Source organism: Gymnoscopelus microlampas (genome assembly GCF_963454915.1).
Source record: "Gymnoscopelus microlampas genome assembly, chromosome: 6".
NCBI lineage: Eukaryota > Metazoa > Chordata > Actinopteri > Myctophiformes > Myctophidae > Gymnoscopelus > Gymnoscopelus microlampas.
Genome location: NC_139943.1, coordinates 27,118,935 through 27,142,969, shown reverse-complemented (window position 1 = coordinate 27,142,969; position 24,035 = coordinate 27,118,935). Strand labels below are relative to the sequence as shown.

Genomic DNA, 24,035 nt, shown 5'->3' with positions numbered 1-24,035 from the left:
TGTACAACTTAGATGTGATGCATTACTCATTTCTAGAGAATTACACATTATACTATCTCACTGTGAGGACATTTTTAAGGAGTGTACAGTCCAGCTTATTTGAATACTAACAAAATGTTGAGGCGCGAAGCAATTGTGGAACCAATGGTAATAAGGCTGTGTGTATAGAAAGAATAAAACTGGCACATCCGCTGGACAGCAGGTGCAGGACCAACAGTGGATTAAGGCAAGATAAGAAATAGAAGTCTGCACACTGTGATTTTGCAAAAGCTCCCAATAAGGCTTTATAAAGCCTTGATTCGACTCAGCCATCACCATATAAGGAATTCCAAATGCAGCTACGCCCAAATATGGAGTGTGTTGTCTAACCTCAATGTGTCATCACGGCATTAGGTGCAAACAAATCAGTCAGCTCCATACATGGGCACGAAAGGGGGCATGCCCATATATGGGCAGATACTGTGATGTCATCAGCGATCTCCATATATGGGCATTAAAAGGACAAGGTCTGACAGATAGAGAGATCTCCATATATGGGCATATTGGTCGGATCGGTGGTGTGACGTAGATGTGAGGGCAGCATAGCGGACCGAACCTCTAGTTGCTTGAGGAAAACATCCGGCAAAGGCAGTGGATATTCATTTACACATTGGCTTCCTTTATGGACAAGATCTGTGTGGTGTCTGTTCCCACATAAGATGACTGTTATGGATACAGTACTTCAAGCTCTCACAAGAGGTTTCTAAATCACGCAAGACTAGGCAACAAGGCTTGAGACCAACACCATATCGTTGTCACGTTGTCCACTCTGAAAATGTTAAGTGCGCATGCTACAGTCACTGGCAAATTATATGCGTCTTCTGACATCTTGTCTTTGTAAAACCAGGAAATGGCAACTTTGATAAAAGTAAAAATAATACAAAATTCAGGGGATATCTTAGTTACACCATTTTCATGAAGTGTTTTTTTTCTTATTGAAGATTATAAAAATCACTATGTCCATTAGGGCTGTCAACTGAGCAGTTTCGTTCATAGAATGTCCCACATCTGAAATCTGACACTTTCATTCCAAAGAACATAATCTCACCTTGCAGAAGAATTCACACAGATCGGGTGGTGGGTGGTTGTTTTCCAAGAGAGGGGCTATGGCCTTAACAAACACACACACACACACACACACACAAAGATCAATACAACTATTTTCCTTATCTCGTCTTATATTTGCTGTGGCTCTTAGCCAGCAGTATAGGACCAAAAGGCTGGACCATTTTGTCAGATACAAAACCAAGTAAAAGATGATCTCAATAAACATCACTGACTCACACACTGATCTGTGCTACTCTGTCATATAATGTAGACAATGACAGCAACAATGCTCATTAAGTGTTCATGGAGAAATGTAACAACAAGAAAGAAACAATAATCTCCATTGCACTTCATCAGAGAGCCCTGAGGAAAGAGGGCTACGTTCAATTAGCACGGTACTTCTTATATAGCAAAGAAAATCATGTTGAGTCGATGTGAGTAGCAAATCAATTTGATTGTTTTCCCCTCAACTTCAGGCTTAAGAAGAAAATTCTTCACATGTGAGAATTTATTATGAAATTCTAACTCACCACAATGATGTTCTCGTGGTCCTGAGTGCTGAGGTTGGTGTTCTAGTAGAGGAGATGAGAAGAGCAGAGTGAGCCCAGAAAAGTGACAGGTGATCAAGGTAATCAGCTTAGTATGAGTTAATTCACTGGTTCTGAAATGTGGGGTCCGGGGACCGGGTCCCCCAGGGGTCCTTGAGGAACAGTTTAAACACTTAACCACTTAAAGACTCTAGAGACTTAGTAAACTGGACCCGAGTTGTATTTGCACGGCTTTTTTTCCCCAATCTACACCAAATATCTTCACTAAAACTAGCAGATCTACAAGCTCAAAACACGTCTAGTTTTGGCAAAAGTTCTATTTTTCGAGCTAGTAGAGCTGCTATTTTGGAAAAATGGTGTGTGTGTGTGTGTGTGTGTGTGTGTGTGTGTGTGTGTGTGTGTGTGCCCCAGGTCCATACCTCAGCCAGCAGGGTGGAGATGATGTGCAGTGGGGCTTGGTGGATGGACTCATCCTGTAGTGGCGATGTCAGAGCCATGTCCACCAGTGATCTGATCTCTTTTAGAACCACATCCCAGCGACTAGGGTTGTTCAGAACCTTACGGTACTTATAGATCTTTTTCTACAAGGAATACAACATACAGTAACGTCACATATGTACACACAATCTACTCAAAAGGAAAACTAACATAAAAAATAATTAAAAAAAACAATCATAAGAACCAAGTCTGTCTTCTGACTGTTGCACGTTTAAATACTGCTGGGCAATTAGCCGAAAATATATTGAAACCAATAATAGCCGAACCACAAGCTCACAACACATCGCGACATGTTGTGAGCTTGTAGATCTACTATTTTCTTTTTTTTAACTAATATAATAATACAATGAATTAATCTCTTTATAATCCTATATATACAGTAGTAGTATACAGTAGCTGTGAGTAGACCAGTCAAATTTTTGAGCCCAAGTCAAACCAATGGCCAAGTAAAAAATGTTTCAAGGCACAGCTCGATTCATAGCACAAAGGCAAAGGGCAGATCTGCAAGCTCACAACGCATCATTGTACAATGTGTACAATTCAAGTAATGGTAGTATTGTAAAGACATTTTGAATAAAAGTGTCCACTGAATGGCATTAAAGGTCACATTGAACTTTAAAAAAAGGACTCAACTAGTAACGTCTGTTTTCTGTTCTGTTTTATGAGCTTGAAAACCTCGAAATAACTTAAACCATTTTCCTTGGGAAGTTGTACCCAGTGCACTTAAATGTATTGTTTGTAGGGCTCTGGGCCTCATTGGGATGCTTCCAGTTCTGTAATAGGACTGCGGGCGCAAAACAATTAATAGTTGAAGCCAATCAGTAACCTTACCTTCCACTGCAGTGAGTGAAACCACTGGTCCCTTAGGTAGCTATTGGCAGCCTGTAGTAAAATACAAACACACACGAACACACACACACACACACACACACACACACACACACACACACACACACACACACACACATATACACACACAGGTTAGGTAAATGTGACCTTAGACAACGAGAACACACAGGGAGGTAAACAGTAACATTAGTTCTTAACACTCAGGCCAATCAGTCAACCACACATTTGAAAGAGACAAATTATTTTGGCTCTTGCCACTTTCATATCTTGTCAGGTGGTAACCTTCTCCTTTCATTTTCATGAGATGAAAAAAAAGTAAAACCTGTTCCAATAGATCAAATGGAGTAATGAGATTTTATTAGTTAACAACTTTCCATGTTTGTCTTAAAACAAAGAACCATGATCCAACTGTTTGTCACAAAATAATAATGCCACCATTTTTCCTAATACAGTACCTGCACTGTATGTATGTATGTATGTTTGCACTTTTACCACCTGTTGGAATGTTTGTTCACATCAAACTAATTGATCACCAGAGGGGGGGGGGGGCATATTGGTGCTGTAGGACAGAAAAATACAGTACAGGGTCAGTTTGTAAAGGCTATTTCTACTAATGGTTTGAAAAGTAACTTGAGATGTGTCTTATCGGTAATCTTGCAGAGGATGACAGACCCTAGAATCATCTTTGTGATCATTGTCTTCTGTACTCAATTCAAATATGTCATGTTATTGTTCTAGCACCAGCACGATATGCTTTCCCATTGTTAAGCTCACATAACTAACTGACATAATAGATTTTCATCTGATTTATGACTGGACAAGACCAAGTGTCTCAAAGGCATGCCGCATCCTTATACATAGGAACCAGGGACCAGTGGAACTGTTCCACATAACGAACACTGACTGCCTCTGGAAGCACTCCAGACAAGAGACAGCAGCAGGCATACATAAGCAAACGGAGCTGAGGAAGTGGACGTACTTTGCAGACCCCAACACCCAATAGGGTTGTATATTATGGTAAATTCAGCTAATGGGTAGCACTACCGAATGTGCACTTTGAATGGGACAGGTTAACCCATTAAGACCGGGAACGCATCCGTGTCATTTTAGATTTATTTGGCTATTCAAAAATGGCAGATATACAAGCTCGTAACGCCTGCGTTACGAAAAATCGTGAAAATGTGCGCAAATCTTTGAATATATATATATATTTTTGCAGGCCTCAATTTTTACATGCTTGTCATTGCATACACTTCGCTGTATGACCACGTTGCTTGCTGAAGATTTTCAAGACAAGCATTTTAAAATCAATTGAGCAATGTGGTAAGCGTATGATTAAGTATAATTAAATTAGACTATAATCTACTGCAAGCTGGTCTGTTCGGAAGATCTTGCAGTACTGCCACTGGATAGATGTTGGGTACGGAGGAGGGAGTGGAGAGTATGTACCACTGTACCACATTGTGGCTGGTTCGCATGAGGTTTACAGGTGGTTGAGGTGGTAACAGTACCTGCAGAAGGACAGTGCCCCCAGGGAAGCTGAGCTGGACGCAGTATTTAGGAGCATTGTCCCACGAGAGAAGCTGCAGGTCCTCTATGGTGCTGTAGGACAGTGATGACTCCATATAGCCGGTGGGCTGGAGAAGAGAGAAAGAGAGAGAGACATAGGATTACAATCTACTAATGTTGATATAGTATATTTAAACAGTCATGGAAGAAAACTGCACTTATTTTCACTGTCACTGTACCGGAACCATGGAAAGAAAAATATCCTTAGGCTTCCTGTCCTGGGCAAACAGGATGGAAATAAAAATCTCCAAACATATCAGAATAGCACATGGCAACATGGACTGTTCTTTATTGCCTGCAGTTTCATGCAAATAGTCATTAATTACTGAGACACTGCAGCAGATCAGGTTAAGAGTAAGCAAATACTGTAGTCTCGCATAGCCAGACCTTTCACAGCTCCGCCCACTCCACTTGGGAGAGAGTAGGCGGAGCTGTGGAGCGGCTATGCGAGACTACAAATACAGTAACATCACTAACACTATCAACAATTTAGTTTTTTTAATACAGTCATGAGCTATAAGAAACACATTATGCACATGCATAAACACATTCGCAACAAACAGGCCAGCCCTGAGAAAAGTGTGGGCTAACTGGTGCAGTCAGTGGATTAAAAATGATTAAAGAAACATTTGCAAATCTGAAGGAGAATAAAAAGTGATGATGAGACCCTGAAGGACCTAAACAGCCCATGGCTGTATGTAGTATGGGAAATGTTGACTGCTACGTTGTATTATAGATAAGTCGTGTCTGTCAGTAATCAGAATAGCAATGAATCACCTGTCACTGCAAATTTTAGTACCAATTATTAAAGATAGGAAATTAACTAAATATTTTAGGGAAATGGTGATCTATCCATCCATCCTATGCAAATTGAGATACAGTGGACGACTGGATGTTGTCTTCTGTGGAGCAGTGATGTTTCCATGGTGCATTTAATTAATAGACCAGACACATGGAATAGTGTGTAAACAGTCGTGTTTCTGTCATTGGAAGAAAAACTGCCCAAGACAAATCAAATCCCCAGTAACACAATATACCTTGGTAATATTTGGCGACTGTTTGACAGTATGAAAAAACTGATACCGTCCCAGTCCTAGAAAACACTGATATGGACTGGCTGGGCTGATATCAAGCTTATTATTGATATTTCATCATCAATCTACTTGTGTCCTTGCCTACAATGTAGGCACATTTTGGCCTACATTGTAGGCTGCTTTGCATAGCTTTGATTACAACATTCCTTCACATAGCCATCAATATAGAAGTCGATCTTTGGAACAGATAGTTATCTAATGTTAACATTAGATAATATAGTGAGGCAACATATGTTAAAAGGGGCTGGCCATACATACTTATCAGCCACTACCATTTGTGAATTTAGTCTCATCAGCTAATGCACCAATTATAGTCAACAACGCAAAATAGACGATTACCGAGTTCTCTGTCCAACACTACAAGACAGCAAGGAAGATTAAAAAAAAGATTTTCCATCAGAATGGGTTGCTGTTTTTGTCTGGCCACATGGTGTGAAATGTCAACAGTCTGCTCCACTTATTTGTCCATCTAAAATAGGAGACTGAACACTGGACCTCTAATAAAAGCCCACAGACTGCATGCCCTCTCCCTTCACTGTCTGTATTCTGCCCCAGTATTACTGCTGCATTAGTCCGTGAGCCAGTAGGGTTGGTCGGTAGCATCTGAGGGGAATAATGCTCATGGTGATTTTTGGCCAGGTATACATCTCTAGAGTTAGAAATTATGTGATAGCATTGCACCAGTGGTAGCTATTATGTGTGCTGTCTTGTATTATAACACTTAAAAATGAGACGGGTCAAAAGCCTTCCCAAAAATCACTATGAGAATTATTCCCCCCTGATGGTACCCATGGCCCAAATTTGGGGACCTGGCTCACAGACTACATGGGTCCCACTCTCTTTCTGAAAGAGGCTTGGGAACAGAAGATTTGAGCCTGCTCTGACCCAAACCCTACTACCAAGGACAGTACAAAACCCAGCATATAATAGCTTTGTGTGAACTCAAACCCAAACAACTCATAATAAAAACTAATATATTATCCACCCAGCTTCAACCCGACCTGAGCCAAGCCTACTGGTTCAAAACGACTTAGAATATAATTCAAACTATAGTCTCTGTCTACAATGGGGTACCACAGTGAGTTCTGTTCTGAACTTGCCACACTTCTGCACCCAGACAAAACAGCCCTGGATCAGCATTGTCCAACTGCTTAGAACACCACTGCCATGGATTTGTCCTGTCCTGTTCTGTTCAGAGAAAACACTGCTTATATTGTTTTCGTCCTTCCCTCTCTCTGCAGTCAAGTCAAGCAGACAGGTTCTCTTTATTTGCATCCATCTCCCTCGTTCTCTCGCTCTTTCTCTCCCTCTGTGATCATAGAACAAACATGCAGTTCCCCAGCGCACCTCCCCTCCCCCTACTAGAGAACAAACACACTATTCCTTTATTTACACCCCCCTCTCTGGCTGACAGAGTGAGTTGGCTGTTCTCACTCTCCTCTCCTCCCTCCCTTGCCTCATCTCTCCTTGATGGCCACATACACACTCCACACATCACGCAGACAATCCACGTTGTGAAGTAACACACATAGGGGATTTTCATTACAGATAGTATACGCTGTAAATATTGTCTCAGGGTGACATGGCTCATCTCCTTAGCATATCAAATGTCTGCCTAGTCACAGTGCCTACCACAGAATATTGCACTTTGGCCTCAGGTACACAAATTTAACCACCTTACCTATATTAGGCACGTCAATACAGGCAAAATCTTTCCAAAAATGTAAAACATTTCCCAAAATCTTCCCAAAGTTTCTAAAATAGCGAAAACAGCAGTTAAACAAGCTTGACGCGTTGTGAGCCTGTAGATCGGCTATTTTCACAATACATCGTAAGACTAAGTATACAGGTCTTAAGTAGTTAATGCACCACACACACAAACACACACATCCGCACAAATGGGGGGATAAACAACTGGAATATGAAATGCTGTGACGAGGGGGAGATGAACAGGTTTATACTCTCAGATAGGTGAAGGAGAGAGAACAGCCACAGTCTACAAGCAAACAGGGGCTTCACATTCAGATAGCCACCTTAGGTAACCATAGATACAACATCCTGCACTAGAACATGCAGTGATTGCCTGTTGCTGCCTTCCACCACACACCCCCCACTCCTCTTGCCTCTTTTTTAGACATCTCTCTCCCCATCTTGATTTGATTTTCATGCATAGCTTCCTTGCTCTCAAGTCCTTGCTTTTTGTCTTTCTTTCTCTCTTTCTTTTCATTCTCTTTTTATCTTTATTTTCTGCGTTGTTTCCTTGAGGAGGATTGCGGTAGTCTACAGCTCTGCTCGACTCTCCCCACTACTGTGTTGCCATAGAAACAAGCGGACGAGATGGAGACAGTGCGCGTTTTTGTTTGTTTTCAAGGAGTACATGGAAGGAAGTGCAGAATATAAAGAAAAATAAACAAAATACAGAGTTCAGGTGCAACATATCGTCACTGTCGGGCAGAAACCCTGTACAGTATGTCCAAATATATTACTTTTCAGGTAAGTGTCAAAAAAGAGGTTGTGTTGCAGTAGATCCAATTTGTTATTATTTAGTCACAAGCTCTTGTTAATGCTCATTGGATACATCTATCTATAAATGCACAGAATCTCTGTCTGTCCCCCTCATATTTCAACTGCTCGACTTGGCTCGGAATGGTGATTGTCCAGAAATCTATCTATAAATGCACAAATCACTGAATCTGTCTGTCCCTTTTATGCCCTATGGTGATCCCCGACAGACTTAACCTCATTATAGGAGAAAATGTTCACAAAAGTTTGCTTACATAGCCGATCTACAAGCTACAAGGTGTTGCAGGATTGTAGATTGGCTATTTCACTACTTTTGCAGGACACTGTCATATCTCGATCTCCATAAGCATTCATTTATGAAAACACATAAACAAGATGAAATATTGAGATACAAGGTGTCTGCCTACAGGAAACAAAATTCTATGGTGTAATAAACATTCATATAACAGCACTGATCCTGCTCCAAGTCATGTCACTCACTGCCAGCAACGACCAATCCATCTTTAAGTTTGTAGACATTAACCTTTATCACAAATGTAAATTTTGACAACATTTACAATACAAAAGTAATTTTAAATCAATGGAAGGTAAATTAAAGCTAAAGTACTCTTTTCAAGTTCATTACACTCCATTGTTATATTTTGCATAAAATGTTAACAGAAAATTTCGGTGTAAGCAAAGTGCTATACAATTGTTAATCTGTTGGTCAACAGATGCCTAGCAATTATGCATCTCTCAGAGATTGTTTCTAACCAAATCTAATATCTCAAAGTGTGTGTGTTGAGGTGACAGAGGTCCAGAAGCACAGGGTGATTCAGGGTAACATGCAGTAATGGAGTGCCAGTTCTTGAGAAGGACATAATATACTGCTGACTTGGTGGGAGAGCCCTTGCACGTTTGGTCGACAGATTTACTGTCAAGCAGCATGAGAATGATGAGAAGCCATTTTAAAGTTCAGCCCGCTACAGTTGAAACATTGCTATATCACATTAACAATATTAACATAGTTAATCACATTAACATCGCAACATTTTAGCTAGCTAATATGTTGATGTGAAATCTCTACATCTCTACATTTTGCTTGCATCATAGATATCAGGCCAAAGAACTACTGCGCAAGACAGACAGCCTTGGATAGGAGAGAATTTGAGTACACATTTCGTTTCCGTCATCAAAAATTATAATTTCACATCCTGAGTCTCTCTTTCCCTATTTACCAATGATCACGCTACAGTAGATACCAAACAAAAGAACATTCACTGGTGGCCTAGATTTTAAGGTTGGCTGATGATGATATGATAACACTTCATTTAGAAAAGATCTTAACTATGATTCATCAAAGCCTAACATAAACACACCAAGTGCTGCATTGGAGTTTTAGGGACATCACATTTTTTGAACTCGTGTAAACCTGCTGGGCATCTATGACGTGATAGCATAACAAAACAGTGCTGTTAGAGTCACTTCCCCGAATGATAAGGCCCTGTACTTCTCTCCGTGTCAAGGAGGAACCATACTGCGGGTCATAAACTTGAAAAAAAGCCACATCGCTGCCATACAACACATTATGGATTAACTCTTGGAGGCCGCACGATTGACAAAATGAGGTTGTGGACCCTGACATCAAAGTATAAGGAAATGGTTTTGGGGCCGGGGTGGGGGCAATCACAACAATCAGAATGGGAACAATGGCAGTATGTTACGATCCGTAGATGTAAAAGAAGCAACAGCAAACAAAAACAGCAACAACTACGCAGACGTAATGTCAGTCCTGTACAATGCACATTACATATTTAACAGAAGTGTAAAGGCACTAAGATTTATAGCATTTCTACAGGTCAAGCCAAATATAAATTTATATGCAAACAAAACTATAAATCATACTGTAAAATATGTCAGATTGACATGGATGTTTCAGTGGTATAAAAAGCCCATAAATTATATTATTTAAATAACAGCATGGACCTTTCAGTACAGTAGCAAGTCACAGGCAATTTTCATCAAACAAAAATATAAAAACATACACAGATTGTGCGGACACCCCCTCAACAATACACGCACACGGTCATGTTCTCCACCAGGATCTTATAGAAACGGATAAATGCCCCATAAGAACAGTCTCAGAGCAGATGTTCAAGGTACACAGTGATGTATTTTCACATGCACAGCAATATAGCGGCCAACATTACAGGCATTGAGATTCTACAAATCTGTGCTTGTTTGTACCCAGAGTGATTGATGTATCTATCTGCTGGGGAGTGTAGTTTTGTCAACACTGAATGCAGACCAGGTCTTACTCTTAACCACACACCCTGACGTCTCCATTTTGGATTTTTATAAAACATTTCCAAAACAAAACAAAAACAAACTACAAAAGTGTGCTCCTCGGAGTGCAGATCTCCGCCAGGCCGGGTTGGCTATCCAGGGCCCACAAACAACGTTGGATGTCAATCCAAGCCTATCAGAATGGAATATAGAAATATGTCTGATACATCTTGATCACATGACTCCAGATAAGCCCAGCCAGGCTGGAGATAACTTTGCTCATGCAGACAGACAGACAAACAAACAAACAGACAGACGGATGGACGGACAGGGGCGAAAACAATCTCCAGCCTTCAGCCTTCCAGCCTGAGGGAGATCAAAATAAAAGATGATCTACAAGTGCTCTAACATTGCTCTCAATTGATGAATTGTGGGGGCAGATAATTTACTTCCCTTCAAGCCACATGATACCAGACAGTAGGGCATTTTACCTCAGCTGATACTCTCTTCTTTTCTTCTAACCGTCACACTCTATCGATACTTTTCTATCATTTGGTTGAAAGACAAGACAACAATATATTTTTTAACAGAACTGAAATGCTTTTTATTTATTAACTTAAATGAATGAAGTTGGTGAATGTTTGTATATTTTTGACCATGATTAAACTCATTAATAGGCCCTCCTACTAGTCAAGAGAAGTAACACATCTTCATTTATTATTATTTGTAATATTCAATATTGAAGATTCTCTTGTTTCTGTTTTGCTTGACATTCCTAGGAATACATAATGTATGAGGAGAATGAGCTCAATGCCCATTTATTCCAAGTATAATGAGTCAATATGCCAGGGAACACCCTCATTCCAGACTACAACTGAAATCGGCTTAATGGCTGCATTGTTCAAACAAAACTGGGAGGATCCAGTATTTGAATATGAACACACACTGTAGCCTGTCCTGGAAGCCTGCCCAGAAGCTTTCTGGTGCCTTTGTGTGTGTGTGTGTGTGTGTGTGTGTGTGTGTGTGTGTGTGTGTGTGTGTGTGTGTGTGTGTGTGTGTGTGTGTGTGTGTGTGTGTGTGTGTGTGTGTGTGTGTGTGTGTGTGTGTGTGTGTGTGGGGGGGGGGGGGGGGGGGGGGGGGGGGGGGTGTACAGTATGTTTGTGTGTGAGAGAAATAGGGTGAGAAAGAGACATAAGGACAGTTCACAGTATGTGAATGCTAGTTATTTAAAACAATACCATTTACCACTATCCACTATGTGAGAGAGTTAGGGTTTTCCTGTTTATCTTTGTGGGTGGTAATGAGAGCCACCATAACTAGATCACATCAGTTCACATCAGGCTATCAGATTTATACCGTATTTGCAACATTTTAATCTTTCTGCTGCATTTACATGCCAGGCTAATTTCAGAACTCATCTAACAGCATAGCTCGTTCCATTATTTGTACCCTTGTACCTTTTATAAATCCAGGTTCTGGACCCAAAAGGAACACAAGATAAAAGGCACACAGATAAAAGGCACAAAGAACACTGTAGATCCCTTGAAAGTCTCAAGAAGATCGTTGCTGAGCAACTAATGGTATATTTAGAGTCCAACCAATTGCTCCACAGCAGTTTGGATTTAGACCTAAATATTCCACAGAAACAGCTAATTGCTATTTACTTGAGAGGGTCAAAGGTCTACTGGATAAAGGACATGTTGTCAGGACCATGTTCTTGGACCTAGACAAGGAATTTGCCACTGTTAACCACAGTGTCTGTCTATTGTCTAAGTTAAATCATTTCAAAATGTCTTCAGAAGCTCTACAGTGGTTTAAGTCGTACAGACAACAGTGTATGTTCAATGGGGAGAAGGGAACTGCACAAATATAACATGCATGCAATGATTCTCTCAGATTCTCGTCATATTGCTTTACATCATGGTCACAAGCTTCTCAAACCATATTAAAACCTATAACTTCAATATACAAACAGGCAATAACAATCATGGACCAGAAACCAGCAAGATAGCACTACTGTAGTATTTTAAGAAAACATAACCTTTCGACTTTAGAAGATTTTAGATGTCAGGGCTCATTTTTGCTCAGTCTGTCTGTCTTCTCAGGAAAGGGGGGGGGGGGGCTCTGATGTAAAACTAGTCAACCAGTCACTACTCAAATTATGTTTAATTCACATTAATAGATTTTGGCTGGTTTGTTGTTCTGATCATAATGCCTCTGTTATATAGTATGTATGTGTTTAATTCTATACTAATATTAGTGATTTAATCCCTCTATTTAGATGGTGTTGAAAATTAAAACAATTAAGCAATGCATCTGGTCTGTCCAATGTGATTGTGATGTCCATGTCAAGTAAACATAAATCAATCAATCAAGTGACATTTATTAGTAGTATAATTTGTATTCACATGAAAAAAAAATGCAAACAAAGACTTGCTTCAGAGTAATTTCCTACTTCATAAAAAAGGAAAGTCTAACTGACATTGTGACATGATGTCAGATGTGTTATGATTATATGTTTAGGTGGTATTTATAACTGGGAATTGTCTATGATACCCAAATTGTAGAGTTGAGTCATTTAGGGGTGGGTCGTGATGGTAAAATGGCACACATATAAAAGTTGTGGGCAATGGTTGACTTTTAAAGTGATGCATTTTGCATCATGTTTAAAATTGTATGATTTTGTTTTGTTACAAAAGCTACATGTTACATTCTAGCATAATATAATCAAGTATCATTATTCTGCACATTATAGTTAGCTCTCGGTTTTTAAGTTTTGCCAAAGGAGCTAACATATGATAATTGAAAATGCTGGTTTTGACAGCTGAAACCTGATGACCTCTTATGACTAAACTAAATGTAACATATCATTAATATGCAAGAGAGTTCCTTGGTCCAAATACAATTCTTTATTTTTGTCTGACCAGTATCTACAACATTTGTTTATGTGCTTTCATACTCCCTGGAGCTTCTTTGAAAGTGTCACCAATTTATACATGGAGTCTACACGAATGTCAAACATATTTAGACAACTGCACATTCACAATTCACGATTAAAAGTACACCGATACCTAAGTTGTCTGCTGGGTCACCATTGTCTTCAATTGCTCAGTACCATACATAAACATTAGACAGACGTTTCCACACATAGATACTCAACCCTCTTTTCTGTATAAAATGAGCTCTTAGCCCATAGAAGCAAGTACTGTAGACACCTTTCATTAAAGGTCTTTTGTGAAAAAAGAGTAGCACAGGAAGTGCTTACATTAGCTCCCTCTTACGCAAATGTGATGTAGGTTATGTTCTAACTACAGTTGTGGCAGGCAGGTCTGTTCAAGGAAAGAAAGATGAGTCACAACACTTCAATGTTAACCAGAGAGATCTCAAACACACAAGGCAATGAAGCAGTATCCACACAAAGATTCCATGAAGTACATCAATGAAAACTAAGAAAAATCTAAATTAACATTTTTATAAGAGGCCTGACATACATATTTAGTAGCCTAGTACATAATGCTACAACCACTTTACATTTTGTTTTTTCATTTGCAGATCTACAAGCTCACATTGCTACATAAAAAGTATAGCAGTAAAATTCTCTCACATGGTGTCTTTGCTTCAATGTTCAGTTTTGAAACTTTCACATAACTGCAGTGGTCACTGGATTAGTAGATATATAGCATTTCATATGTGCAGGGCTGCTCTGCTGAAGGCATTTCCAAGTGTTAAGTGTTAATACTGCATACTGTGTGTGTGTGTGTGTGTGTGTGTGAGTGTGAGTGTGAGTGTGAGTGTGAGTGTGAGTGTGAGTGTGTGTGTGTGTGTGTGTGTGTGTGTGTCCCCACTGGTCTGGCCAGGCCTAAAAGGTGTCACAAGACTTTGTTCAAATCAATGTTAAAGTCAATTGGATTGATAGCGATCTTATATCCAATCTTTGAAGACTTGTAAGAAAGATTTTTTGGAATTCCATTTGAATTCATGTGAATGACATATTAAGTAAATTTATTCATATGTAAACTCAAATTATGTTTGGTTCACTATACTATATACTACATACTATATATGCTTCAAGTAATTTGATAAGCTTGTGTTCAAAGTTAGAGCAATGCTGGGTTAGGTCCAGTGACTGTGGTACTGCCTCTTCGACGCAATACTTTATGTAACATTTTCAAATAACGAATAACTGGGTTTGTCTTGAAATCGGGTCTGGCCAAATGCACTAATATACGGTATGTGTCAAACCACATACCGTATGTTATGCCGAGTTCAGTTCTACACGATTTTAGCCCCAATTATCCACTCAGACATTTTTAGGAGGCTACCTAGCAAAGCCACACCTTGGAGGAGGCAAATCTGTGTTTGCACCCCAAGTTTTTGCTCGCTGTGTGTGAACAATTCAAAAGACGCAAACCAGCGTGATTTTAGCACTCGCAGGAACCTCATCGAGCACGCAGTACGAAATGTGTTGTGACCAGTAGACAAGAGCATAGACATAGTACCGCCAATAAGAGCACGGGACAGGTGGACACGGGTGCTGTGCTTGGTTGATTGTCTAAACACGATTGTTGTTCTTTCTTTTGTTGTTGTTTTTTACAGACAGACATTGACAGACAGATAGATGGATAGAGAGACCTTTTTTGATCCCCATGGGACAATTCTGGTGTTATAAATATTGGTAAAGCAATGTTGATATTGCAGTGGTAAATATAGTTATATACTATCAAATGAATTGGAATCAGCACCATGGACCGCAGACCGCACTCCACCATGATGTGCGTAATTTGGAAACATTTGGAACCTGCCCCTTCTCTATTGCACGTTTTTTATGGGTATATAAAAGACCACCCGTGAATCCTCATTATATGGAAAACCTAGCAACATGTTGGTTGACTTGCGCAATTAAGAGGAACAAATTTATTGAACTAAAAGAGCTGTAATCATTATACAAATAACAGTGTTATATTTGCGTAACAATAAGACAAGAAAAAAACTAAACAAAAAGCATCCCACCTCGCGCATTGCCTGTGTCAAATCTTGCATGTTTTCGTAACCAGAGAGATAATGCGGAGATAGAATAGAAATATTTTATTGATCCCAGAGGAATTTGCATACCACAGTTGCTCTCATCAAGTAAAACAAATATGCATTTACATATTCACCCCGATCCAATGAATAAAACCTCAGACTGATGAGTAATACTGAACTGATGAAAACATCTTCCCCATACTTCTTACTTACACATTGTGTAAGTACGAAGTATGAGGAAGATGTTTGTAGCAGTTGTGTAATGCACAACTACTGACATCACAGACAACCTCATTCCTAGACACAAGATCACAGTCACACCATAAGGGCTCTGTCAACACATACGAATACGAATAATAACATACTGTCAAAATACATATCATTAATCATAGGATATTACACACACACACACACACACACACACACACACACACACACATCTATAATTTCTGGAATTAAACAAATTCCAAAAAGGTAGCACATCCAAAAATGTCAATTAAATGGAGGACAAATTACTCACATTTCCACTTTTTTATTGGCACACCAATAAAGTGAACGCTTACGTGTTTCGGCTATGAGCCTTCCTCAGAGCAGATATGCTCTGAGGAATATACCTTTTTGGATTTTTTTTAATTCCTTGTTTTGATATGTATACTGACTTTGGGTCTAGCACTCCACTGAGAAAACCCATTGTTGATGCGCAACCTCTTTTTCTTATTTATCTATAATTTCTGGCAAATTTGAACACTAACGGTAAAAAGCCAAAAATAGATTTACAATCTACAAGCTCACAACATGGCGCAGTGCTGCGAGTTGTGAGTGCACACGCTTGTAGTTGTGCACTGATATTTTCAGTGCACAACTAAATATAAATCAGGCATAATTCCAACCCCAACCCCTAAACCTAACCTCTAAATGCCTAATTGTAACCCAAACCCCAACGTAATTGTAAGCCTAACTCTAAAAATCTTTTTTGAACCATTAAACAACCATTTATCTTGTGTGGAGCAGGACAATGGAAATGTGTATTTATCAAATTCTAGTATAGTATAGTCTCTCTCACACACACACACACACACACACACACACACACACACACACACACACACACACACACACACACACACACACACACACACACACACACACACACACACACACACACACACACACACACACACACACACACACACACACACACACACACACACACACACACACACACACAGAGAGAGAGAGAGAAATGCCCTAAGACTGACCTAGAGGGTACCATTAGTTACAGTCAACTACCTTTCTATTAGTTCCATTTGACTTCACCCAGCTACGCCAGTTCTGCCCTTGTTAGGCATACAGTTGTAATCTCTACCTCTAAGCAAAGCATGCAACAGTATATCAATACATAAGTATTGGAAAACTGAGCCACAGTTCATCTTTTGATACTGACAGAAGGGCTGGGTATCATTAAAAAATGTTCAATACTGGCAGTGTTACAGATACCGGTTCTTAAAGGAGCACTTCATCCATTTTCAACCTATATGCATTTAATTGGTCCTCACTGATGCTCATTATAAGATGTCACAAGTTATCTCTACTCACTCTATGTCTCAGAGGAAGGCTGTGGACAGTTCAGAAACCTGCCTACCAATGACATCATCTGTAAGCAGGTTTGGTCATCATCATCATCATAAACAAGATTTCAAAAACTTGTTTTCTTTTTTTATGCAAGAACAATGGCCTCTATTTCAGCATGCCAACTTTCCAGGGAGAGAAAGGCTGTAGCTTCCATTGTATTACCATCAATCTGGACAAACACAGAATCATAATAACCTGGCTGCCGCCTCTGTTCCTATAACGGACTCCGTTTTCTCTTGATCATGTGATGGACTCTTATTCGCCTCCAAGATTCTTTTCTTAGTTTCAGGCGCAAGTCTCGGTTTTCTCTGATTGTATTGAATCCCTCTCTCATTGCTTTCACCAAAAAGGTTTATTTTGAAAATTAAAAATCAGTTTTATTTAAAAGTAAATAAATTAATGAAATGTATGATTGTTGTTGCAAAAACTGCAAGAGGTACGGGTAACCCTTTTCTCCTTTTGATCATGAAATGTACAATATTGTAAAATTGCTGAAATGTATTTCTTAACTTTTGTAGGTGAACTATTGTCTGTGTATTGTTTTTGTGTATGATGTGTTTTTGGGTGTGACGGACCCCAGGAAGAATAGCCATGCTTAGGCAACACAAGTGCTAATGGGGATCCATAAATAGGTAAAGTAAAGTTTCAGGACACTTCTGGGTCACACTAAATGCCTGAATCTAATTTGAGCGGGTCTCTCGATGAACTTTCCAAAAATGTTACTTTTTGACCTGCCGACAAGGGCGAAGCAACGGTGATTCTCCCCAAAGACAAATAATTTTAGAGGCTACTAGGCTAGCCACCAACTGGACTATAATCATTGCATTAAGCTTCCAAGCAATACAATTTCTGATATGAAGATACAGTTCCATGACTTCCTAAATAAGTCTACGGTAGCTCAATAGAGTTGAATCCAATGTTGGCATCTTTTTATCTTCTTCCTAGAATACACAAATATTTTGATAATCCTCCAGCCTGACCTATTATCTCTGGAAATATTACTTTAAGTGAACTGGCAACACCACCGATGAACTCAATAGCTGGTCTTAGTCACTATCTCAGTACTTGGTCACCATGGATGTGCAGAGGCTTTACATCAATCATGAGGAGGGTTTATGCTTTGAAAGATTTTACTGTCCAAAAGAGATACATTGCCTCCTACTTATATTGTACAATTTACAGATTGGATTATTCCTAAGGTTTTTGTTTACTAATTAAATTGACAAACAATGCATTGGTGTCACTATGGGCTGTTGTTTTTCTTGTTTTCTCCTAACTATGCATATCTTTGGTATGGTCGTTACATTGACAATTTCATATTTATCATCAATTGTACTGCATCTCAACTTCTAGAATTTCACAACTATCTGAATTAACTTTTGTATGACAACATCAAGCTATCGATTGGATATTCCCAACAATGTATTAATCTTATTGATTAAATATTTAGAAAGATTCATTAGGTAAGCTTCACACCACTATTTATAGAACAAAACCTTCACACTATACCCTCCGTAGAGCAGACTCATTTCATCCACCACATTTGATTAAAAATATTCCCCTCATCCAATTTCAACGATCTATCTGTGATAGTGATACTAACTTTGATCAACAAACACTGGACATGACTATGCACTACAAACCTGCGAAGGTGACAAAGGCATAATGTACAGGGCATTTATTTATCGCTCACAATTACTTATGAAAAGGAAAAGTCACAATTCATCCTAGTTCAATACAGTACAATACAGTACAGTAGCTTCTCACATCAAGCATGTTATTAGGGCTAAATGATATATTATTGAAACTGACCCCTTTTAAAGATAGGTGTTTCCTGAATTTCCCATTTTCTCTTTCAGACGAGCTCTGACACTACCATGACAAACAGGAACATAGCTATCCTGCTCATTCCAGTACACTCGTCATCACAGACAATTATGACATACTGCAAAGTCAAAATATTCAAACATGTTTGGACAACATAGCTTATGTGTGTGCACCAGTTGGACAGAGAATTGTAGTATGTAAACTAGTGTGTACGACATACATACAAACAGAGACAAATAACTTTTGGGGGAAAATAATATCCCACATGACCCATCTATACATCAATTAGAAACATAGTTGTGAGCTGAGGGTGAAGCCAAGTCTTATTTCAGCCTCTGAGACTTATAGTGATACTGCCCCAACAGAGAGTGAGTCAGTTTCCTACCATAAATATAGGGTAGGCATACTAGGCAATGAGTTGCGCTTTGTGATAGAAGTAGAACAAGAACATTTTAGTCTAGTACACAAGAGGCCCCCGAGTGTATGTGGCAACTCATATGGTGCCTACTGCCTACTTTTTGGTACACACATTGATAAAGGTTTTGAAGTTTAATACCAACATACTGATCTGATGGGCATATTAACAAACATTGTACTGAAGTTAAAATGTTAGTAGTGAGTGATTTTACTTAAGGCATTCACTGTGTAAAACGTTCGACCAGGGGAGCCTTGGTAGCTCAGCTAGAAAGCAGCCATATAACTCTGCCCTTGTTTCCTTGAATCTCTCTATTGTCCTATCTGAATAAATCAATGAAATGCCACGAAACAGACTACAACAACACTATGAAACAAATAAATCAAGCGTAAACACAAACTACAAATCCAAAAGTTAGTGAGGAAGAAAAGACACTGAACTACCGTAATTCATTTACATGTGATCAAATGTGATGTTTCTTTTTGTCTAAAGAAGTAGAAACAAACCAAGGATTATATGGCCAAAAGTGTTATTTACAATAACACAGACATCAGTGAATATGGTGTCTTGTTCTACACTATATTTATATTCACCAATGTCACTAGAGTTGTGTATTTGTGAGGTGATTAATACACAACTCCAAATCTTCCATGCCCGCACATAGTTAATGGAAGAATTAAGCATCTTAAAGCAAGCACATAATTTGGAGGTGTTATCCTTAGAAAATAATTACTTGAAAAAGAACCATCAAATAGTTGCCAGAAATGTAATTAACAGAATGCTAGAAATAAAGTTGCCTAGGAAGTCAACTCTCTCTCAACACAGGAAATTGGGTAGCACACTTCAAAAGGGGTTATTAAATTCATTTGGAGAGGTTTGTTTTAGAATTGTTTCTGCCTGATTTAAGCTCTGGGTATTTCGTATTTGCTGCTCATAAAAAGATGATCCATGGCTTGATCTAAGCAACGTGCTGACCAAAGTTCCCAGGTTGCCCTCATTTACATCAATCAACGTGGATCAATACACAATTGGCAACAATTTGAAGCAAGCATACCAAGACTAGCACTGTGATTACAAGAAACCAAAGAACATAAGGGATAAAGCAAGAATATTGTTATTATCAATCCATGGTACATGGCATTCTGATGGTAAATTAGTCTAAAGAGTTTAATTTAAGCTAATAGACATTGCCAACCATAGCTCCCCACACTCACTTTCCCTAGTGGGCCAAAAACATAAATATAGATTTATATTATAAATATACTGTAAATACACCCTGTCGCACGTTGGTGAATAAAGATGCTTTTAGGCTAAATAAAGATACATTGTGGACTTTTCTCTATACAAAACAAACTTGTGTCCTTGGGATGTTTGTACCCTACTTGTCATAAGACCAAATAATGCATCGTTCTAGTTTGAGACAGACTTGTACTTGAGGTCACCTGATCACACACTGCAGCTTGCTGCTCTAATCAGCTGTGTGTTTCAGTCAAAACAGCAGGACTTACATCTCTGAAAATATTGACTCTTTCTAAATAAAATGTCCATTGCATTTACAGTACCATTACAACACTATTTTCCCCCCATTCCTGCATAATATGAATTTCTTTCCAAGAATTGAAGCACATTGGGTTGGTACTGTAATTCAAGCACAATTAGTGTACTTGTACAGACATAAAGTGCACGCGGTCACAACATCTAGGAGGTGTGGCTTACTGAATGGACAGTGTTGGACACAAGCTGGTGAGGTAACTTACGCCATAAAACATTTGCGTATCCTCGCGGCTATGCGGATGAGGCAAGTATAATTTGGAATTTACAGTCTCGCCACTATAGCATGGATAAAAATGTGTGGCTGGCTTCTTGTCCTCTGATGTGATGAGCTGACAGTGTATGTCCCTAGCACGTGGGGTTTATACGCAAATATTGTTTGAGTCGCAGGAATTGATCGCCAACTTCACCGCATTGTGTTACTCATATTTAAACCCCATATAGACCAATTATTTGTTTACTAACATTGAGACTGGACGCACAGGTGATTGTTTCATGCAATCAATTCCCAACCTGTTGTTTCGGGGTGCGCTGGTTTCAGCACACCCCAACCCCCTCTTGTGTGTTGGCTAGTGAGGCGCGTCCTAGCTGATAGAATGGGTTTCATTGCACGCATACTGGTTCTTATCAGTGTGACGTCGTCTGTTAAGGGGTCTATGTATTCATGGAAAACTTTCTGAGAAAATAGCAGATCGACAAGATTGCGTTGCGACGTGTTGTCAGCTTGTCGATCGGCTATTTTCCGCGAAAACAGAAAAGTCCCTTGTAGAGCCCTGAGGGTCTCCGGTCAACAGTGTATGGGGTTTAAGTGATTAAGAACATTTTGGAATATTTGGGAGTCATCTGTGTGACTCCCAAGATCTTGGTCTATGTCCTGGAGATCCATGGGACACCTCCAGTGTGTTAAATCGGTCTTCTTGTTATAGCTTTTCAGTCATGTCTTTTATTATTGCAAGAATAACATGTATCAGGGTTTTTGTCCACCACTAGCATGGTTAGCTCCAGTGCCTCACCGTTAGGCCACTCTTTGGGAAGATACTGGACCTTCAGTAGTGGTTTTCTTGGGGGTTTCATGGCCCCCTCCTCAATTGTTTAAATTTCACTTCACCAGGCATTTCAGGCTTTCGTGGCCAAAGGTGGTTCTGTTTCAGACGTCATTCAACTAGTAGTGGCATGCCGCATGACCTGTTATTGGTCTACTTTTAAGGGGAAATACAGTACTCTACATACAGAGAAACCCTACTCCAGGTGTCTAGGCCTACAGCCACGCTGTTAAATAGATATATTTGCATAATAATCACAGTATACCAACATTTAACCTTATATGGCATCAGTAGAAGAGGTCCTGTCTCCTCAGATGTGACCTTTAATGAAACAGTATTTTTTCAGTTTTTCAGATGTGAAAGTGTCAACAACTAGGAATACATGCAGAAGAATATTTCCATGCAAACCCATTATTACAGGGATGCCTGTTATTAAGACATCCCTGTAGGCAAGTGTGCATGGGTAGGTATACACTTGTTGCAGTAGTATTTCAACCTAACCTGTATATGTTTACACCGCAGCTTATGCAGTACACAGTAGGCCTATGGTAAACAGTGTGTATTTTTGAAATGAGCATAGTGGTGTGTTGACAATAGCATACTATAGTACTGTAATGCAGTGGAGAGGAGGAAAGGAGCTGTGTTGTGCACAGTCCCCCTTGAGAATGGAAGTGACATGATGAATGAATGTTATATTCCCCCAAAAAGTTTCAAAGTTTTAGATTCTTTCTGGGTATCCCTGGGAGCTATTTACTTTCAGATCATAATACTACTTTCCACAGGCTACCTGTTTATTACAACGTATTTACTGTTTCAGAATGATGTCTTCCAGACATTGCACTGCAGTAAAACCTGATTTATATTTAGTTGTACTGCTGTGTAAATGAGCAATAAGCAACATGGCAAACTCTTGCAGAATGGGTGTGAGGTCTACAACCATTCAAAAAAAGAAAAGAAAAGGTGTGTTGATAAAACAATGGACATCATGGCTTACAGGAAAATGTCAACATTGTTGATAAAAACATGAGGGGAAATAACGGCTTATATTATTGAGTCACGATTCACCTGAAGTCAAATCTATTGTTATTCAAACTGGATTACCATATACTTAATATTGTATGACACTAGCAGTAGTATAGTAGTAGACCTGACTGGTAGTAATAACTAATCACAAGGTTTCTGTGTTCATACACCACTAGTAATAAGGAATAACTTATAAAGTGGTGATTTAGTATGATTCATGAGATGAACATGTTTATGCAACTTCACAGAAGCGCTTATATCATATTATTATGATAGGCATGTTGGGTTGATAAACCTGTTAGCAGGGAATACTGAAATACTGCCAAGTGGCATTTCAACAATACCAAGGCTCAAGTGCATATTCCCTCGACTGTACTATCCAGTAATACACTAGCCTATTCAGTAATGCAGTCTAATCCGAGGTTAGACTGCCTTGACGACAGTGCTTTGTTGTCTCCGTCCACGACTCAACCTATGAAGGAGTGTTAAGTACCAGTGGTGGAAAAAGTACTCACATTTTTTATTTAAGTGAAAGTATCAATGCTGTAATCTGTAAAAAATACTCTGCTGCAAGTAAAAGTCCAGAATTCAAAATGTACTTGAGTAAAAGTATAGATATCAAAATGTACTTAAAGTACCAAAAGTAAGAGCAGGCTACTCATTGTGCAGAAGGTCCCATTTCACAAGTTTTCAAATGTATAAAAATCCTTTGAAAATACCAGATCTACTAGCTCACAGTGTGAGCTTATAGCTTGTACATTTTCAAATGGCCTTAATGTATATAAGGCTGAAATGGTTAATGTATGTTTTGTAATAATAATCTAAATCTACAAAGTAACAATAGTAACTCAAGTTTTCAAATAATTGTAGTGGAGTAAAAAAGTATAATATTTGCCTCTGAGGTGTAGTGGAGTAGAAGTAAAAGTAGGCCTACTGAAAATTGGAAATACTCAAAATTGTACTTAAGTACAGTAGTTGAGAAAATGTACTGTAGTTACTTTACACCACTGTTAAGTCCAGTATATATGTGACCGCGGCGTTAAAAGATGTGCTGTGTAGGTGTTGCAATCGTCACGGATGGGGATGA

At 39.1% G+C, this 24,035-nt stretch overlaps 1 protein-coding gene across 1 annotated transcript in view; it reads right to left on the bottom strand.

Annotated features, from left to right (window-relative positions):
- cmip (c-Maf inducing protein) overlaps window positions 1-24,035 on the bottom strand; it is a 44,303-nt gene that overhangs the window by 18,658 nt on the left and 1,610 nt on the right. The window contains exons 2-6 of the mRNA XM_084060513.1: window positions 4,493-4,618; window positions 2,964-3,014; window positions 2,054-2,215; window positions 1,617-1,658; window positions 1,088-1,150 (exon numbers count right to left, since the gene is read on the bottom strand). Coding sequence (XP_083916639.1) covers window positions 1,088-1,150; window positions 1,617-1,658; window positions 2,054-2,215; window positions 2,964-3,014; window positions 4,493-4,618 — 444 coding nt within the window. The remainder of the gene's footprint in view (window positions 1-1,087; window positions 1,151-1,616; window positions 1,659-2,053; window positions 2,216-2,963; window positions 3,015-4,492; window positions 4,619-24,035) is intronic.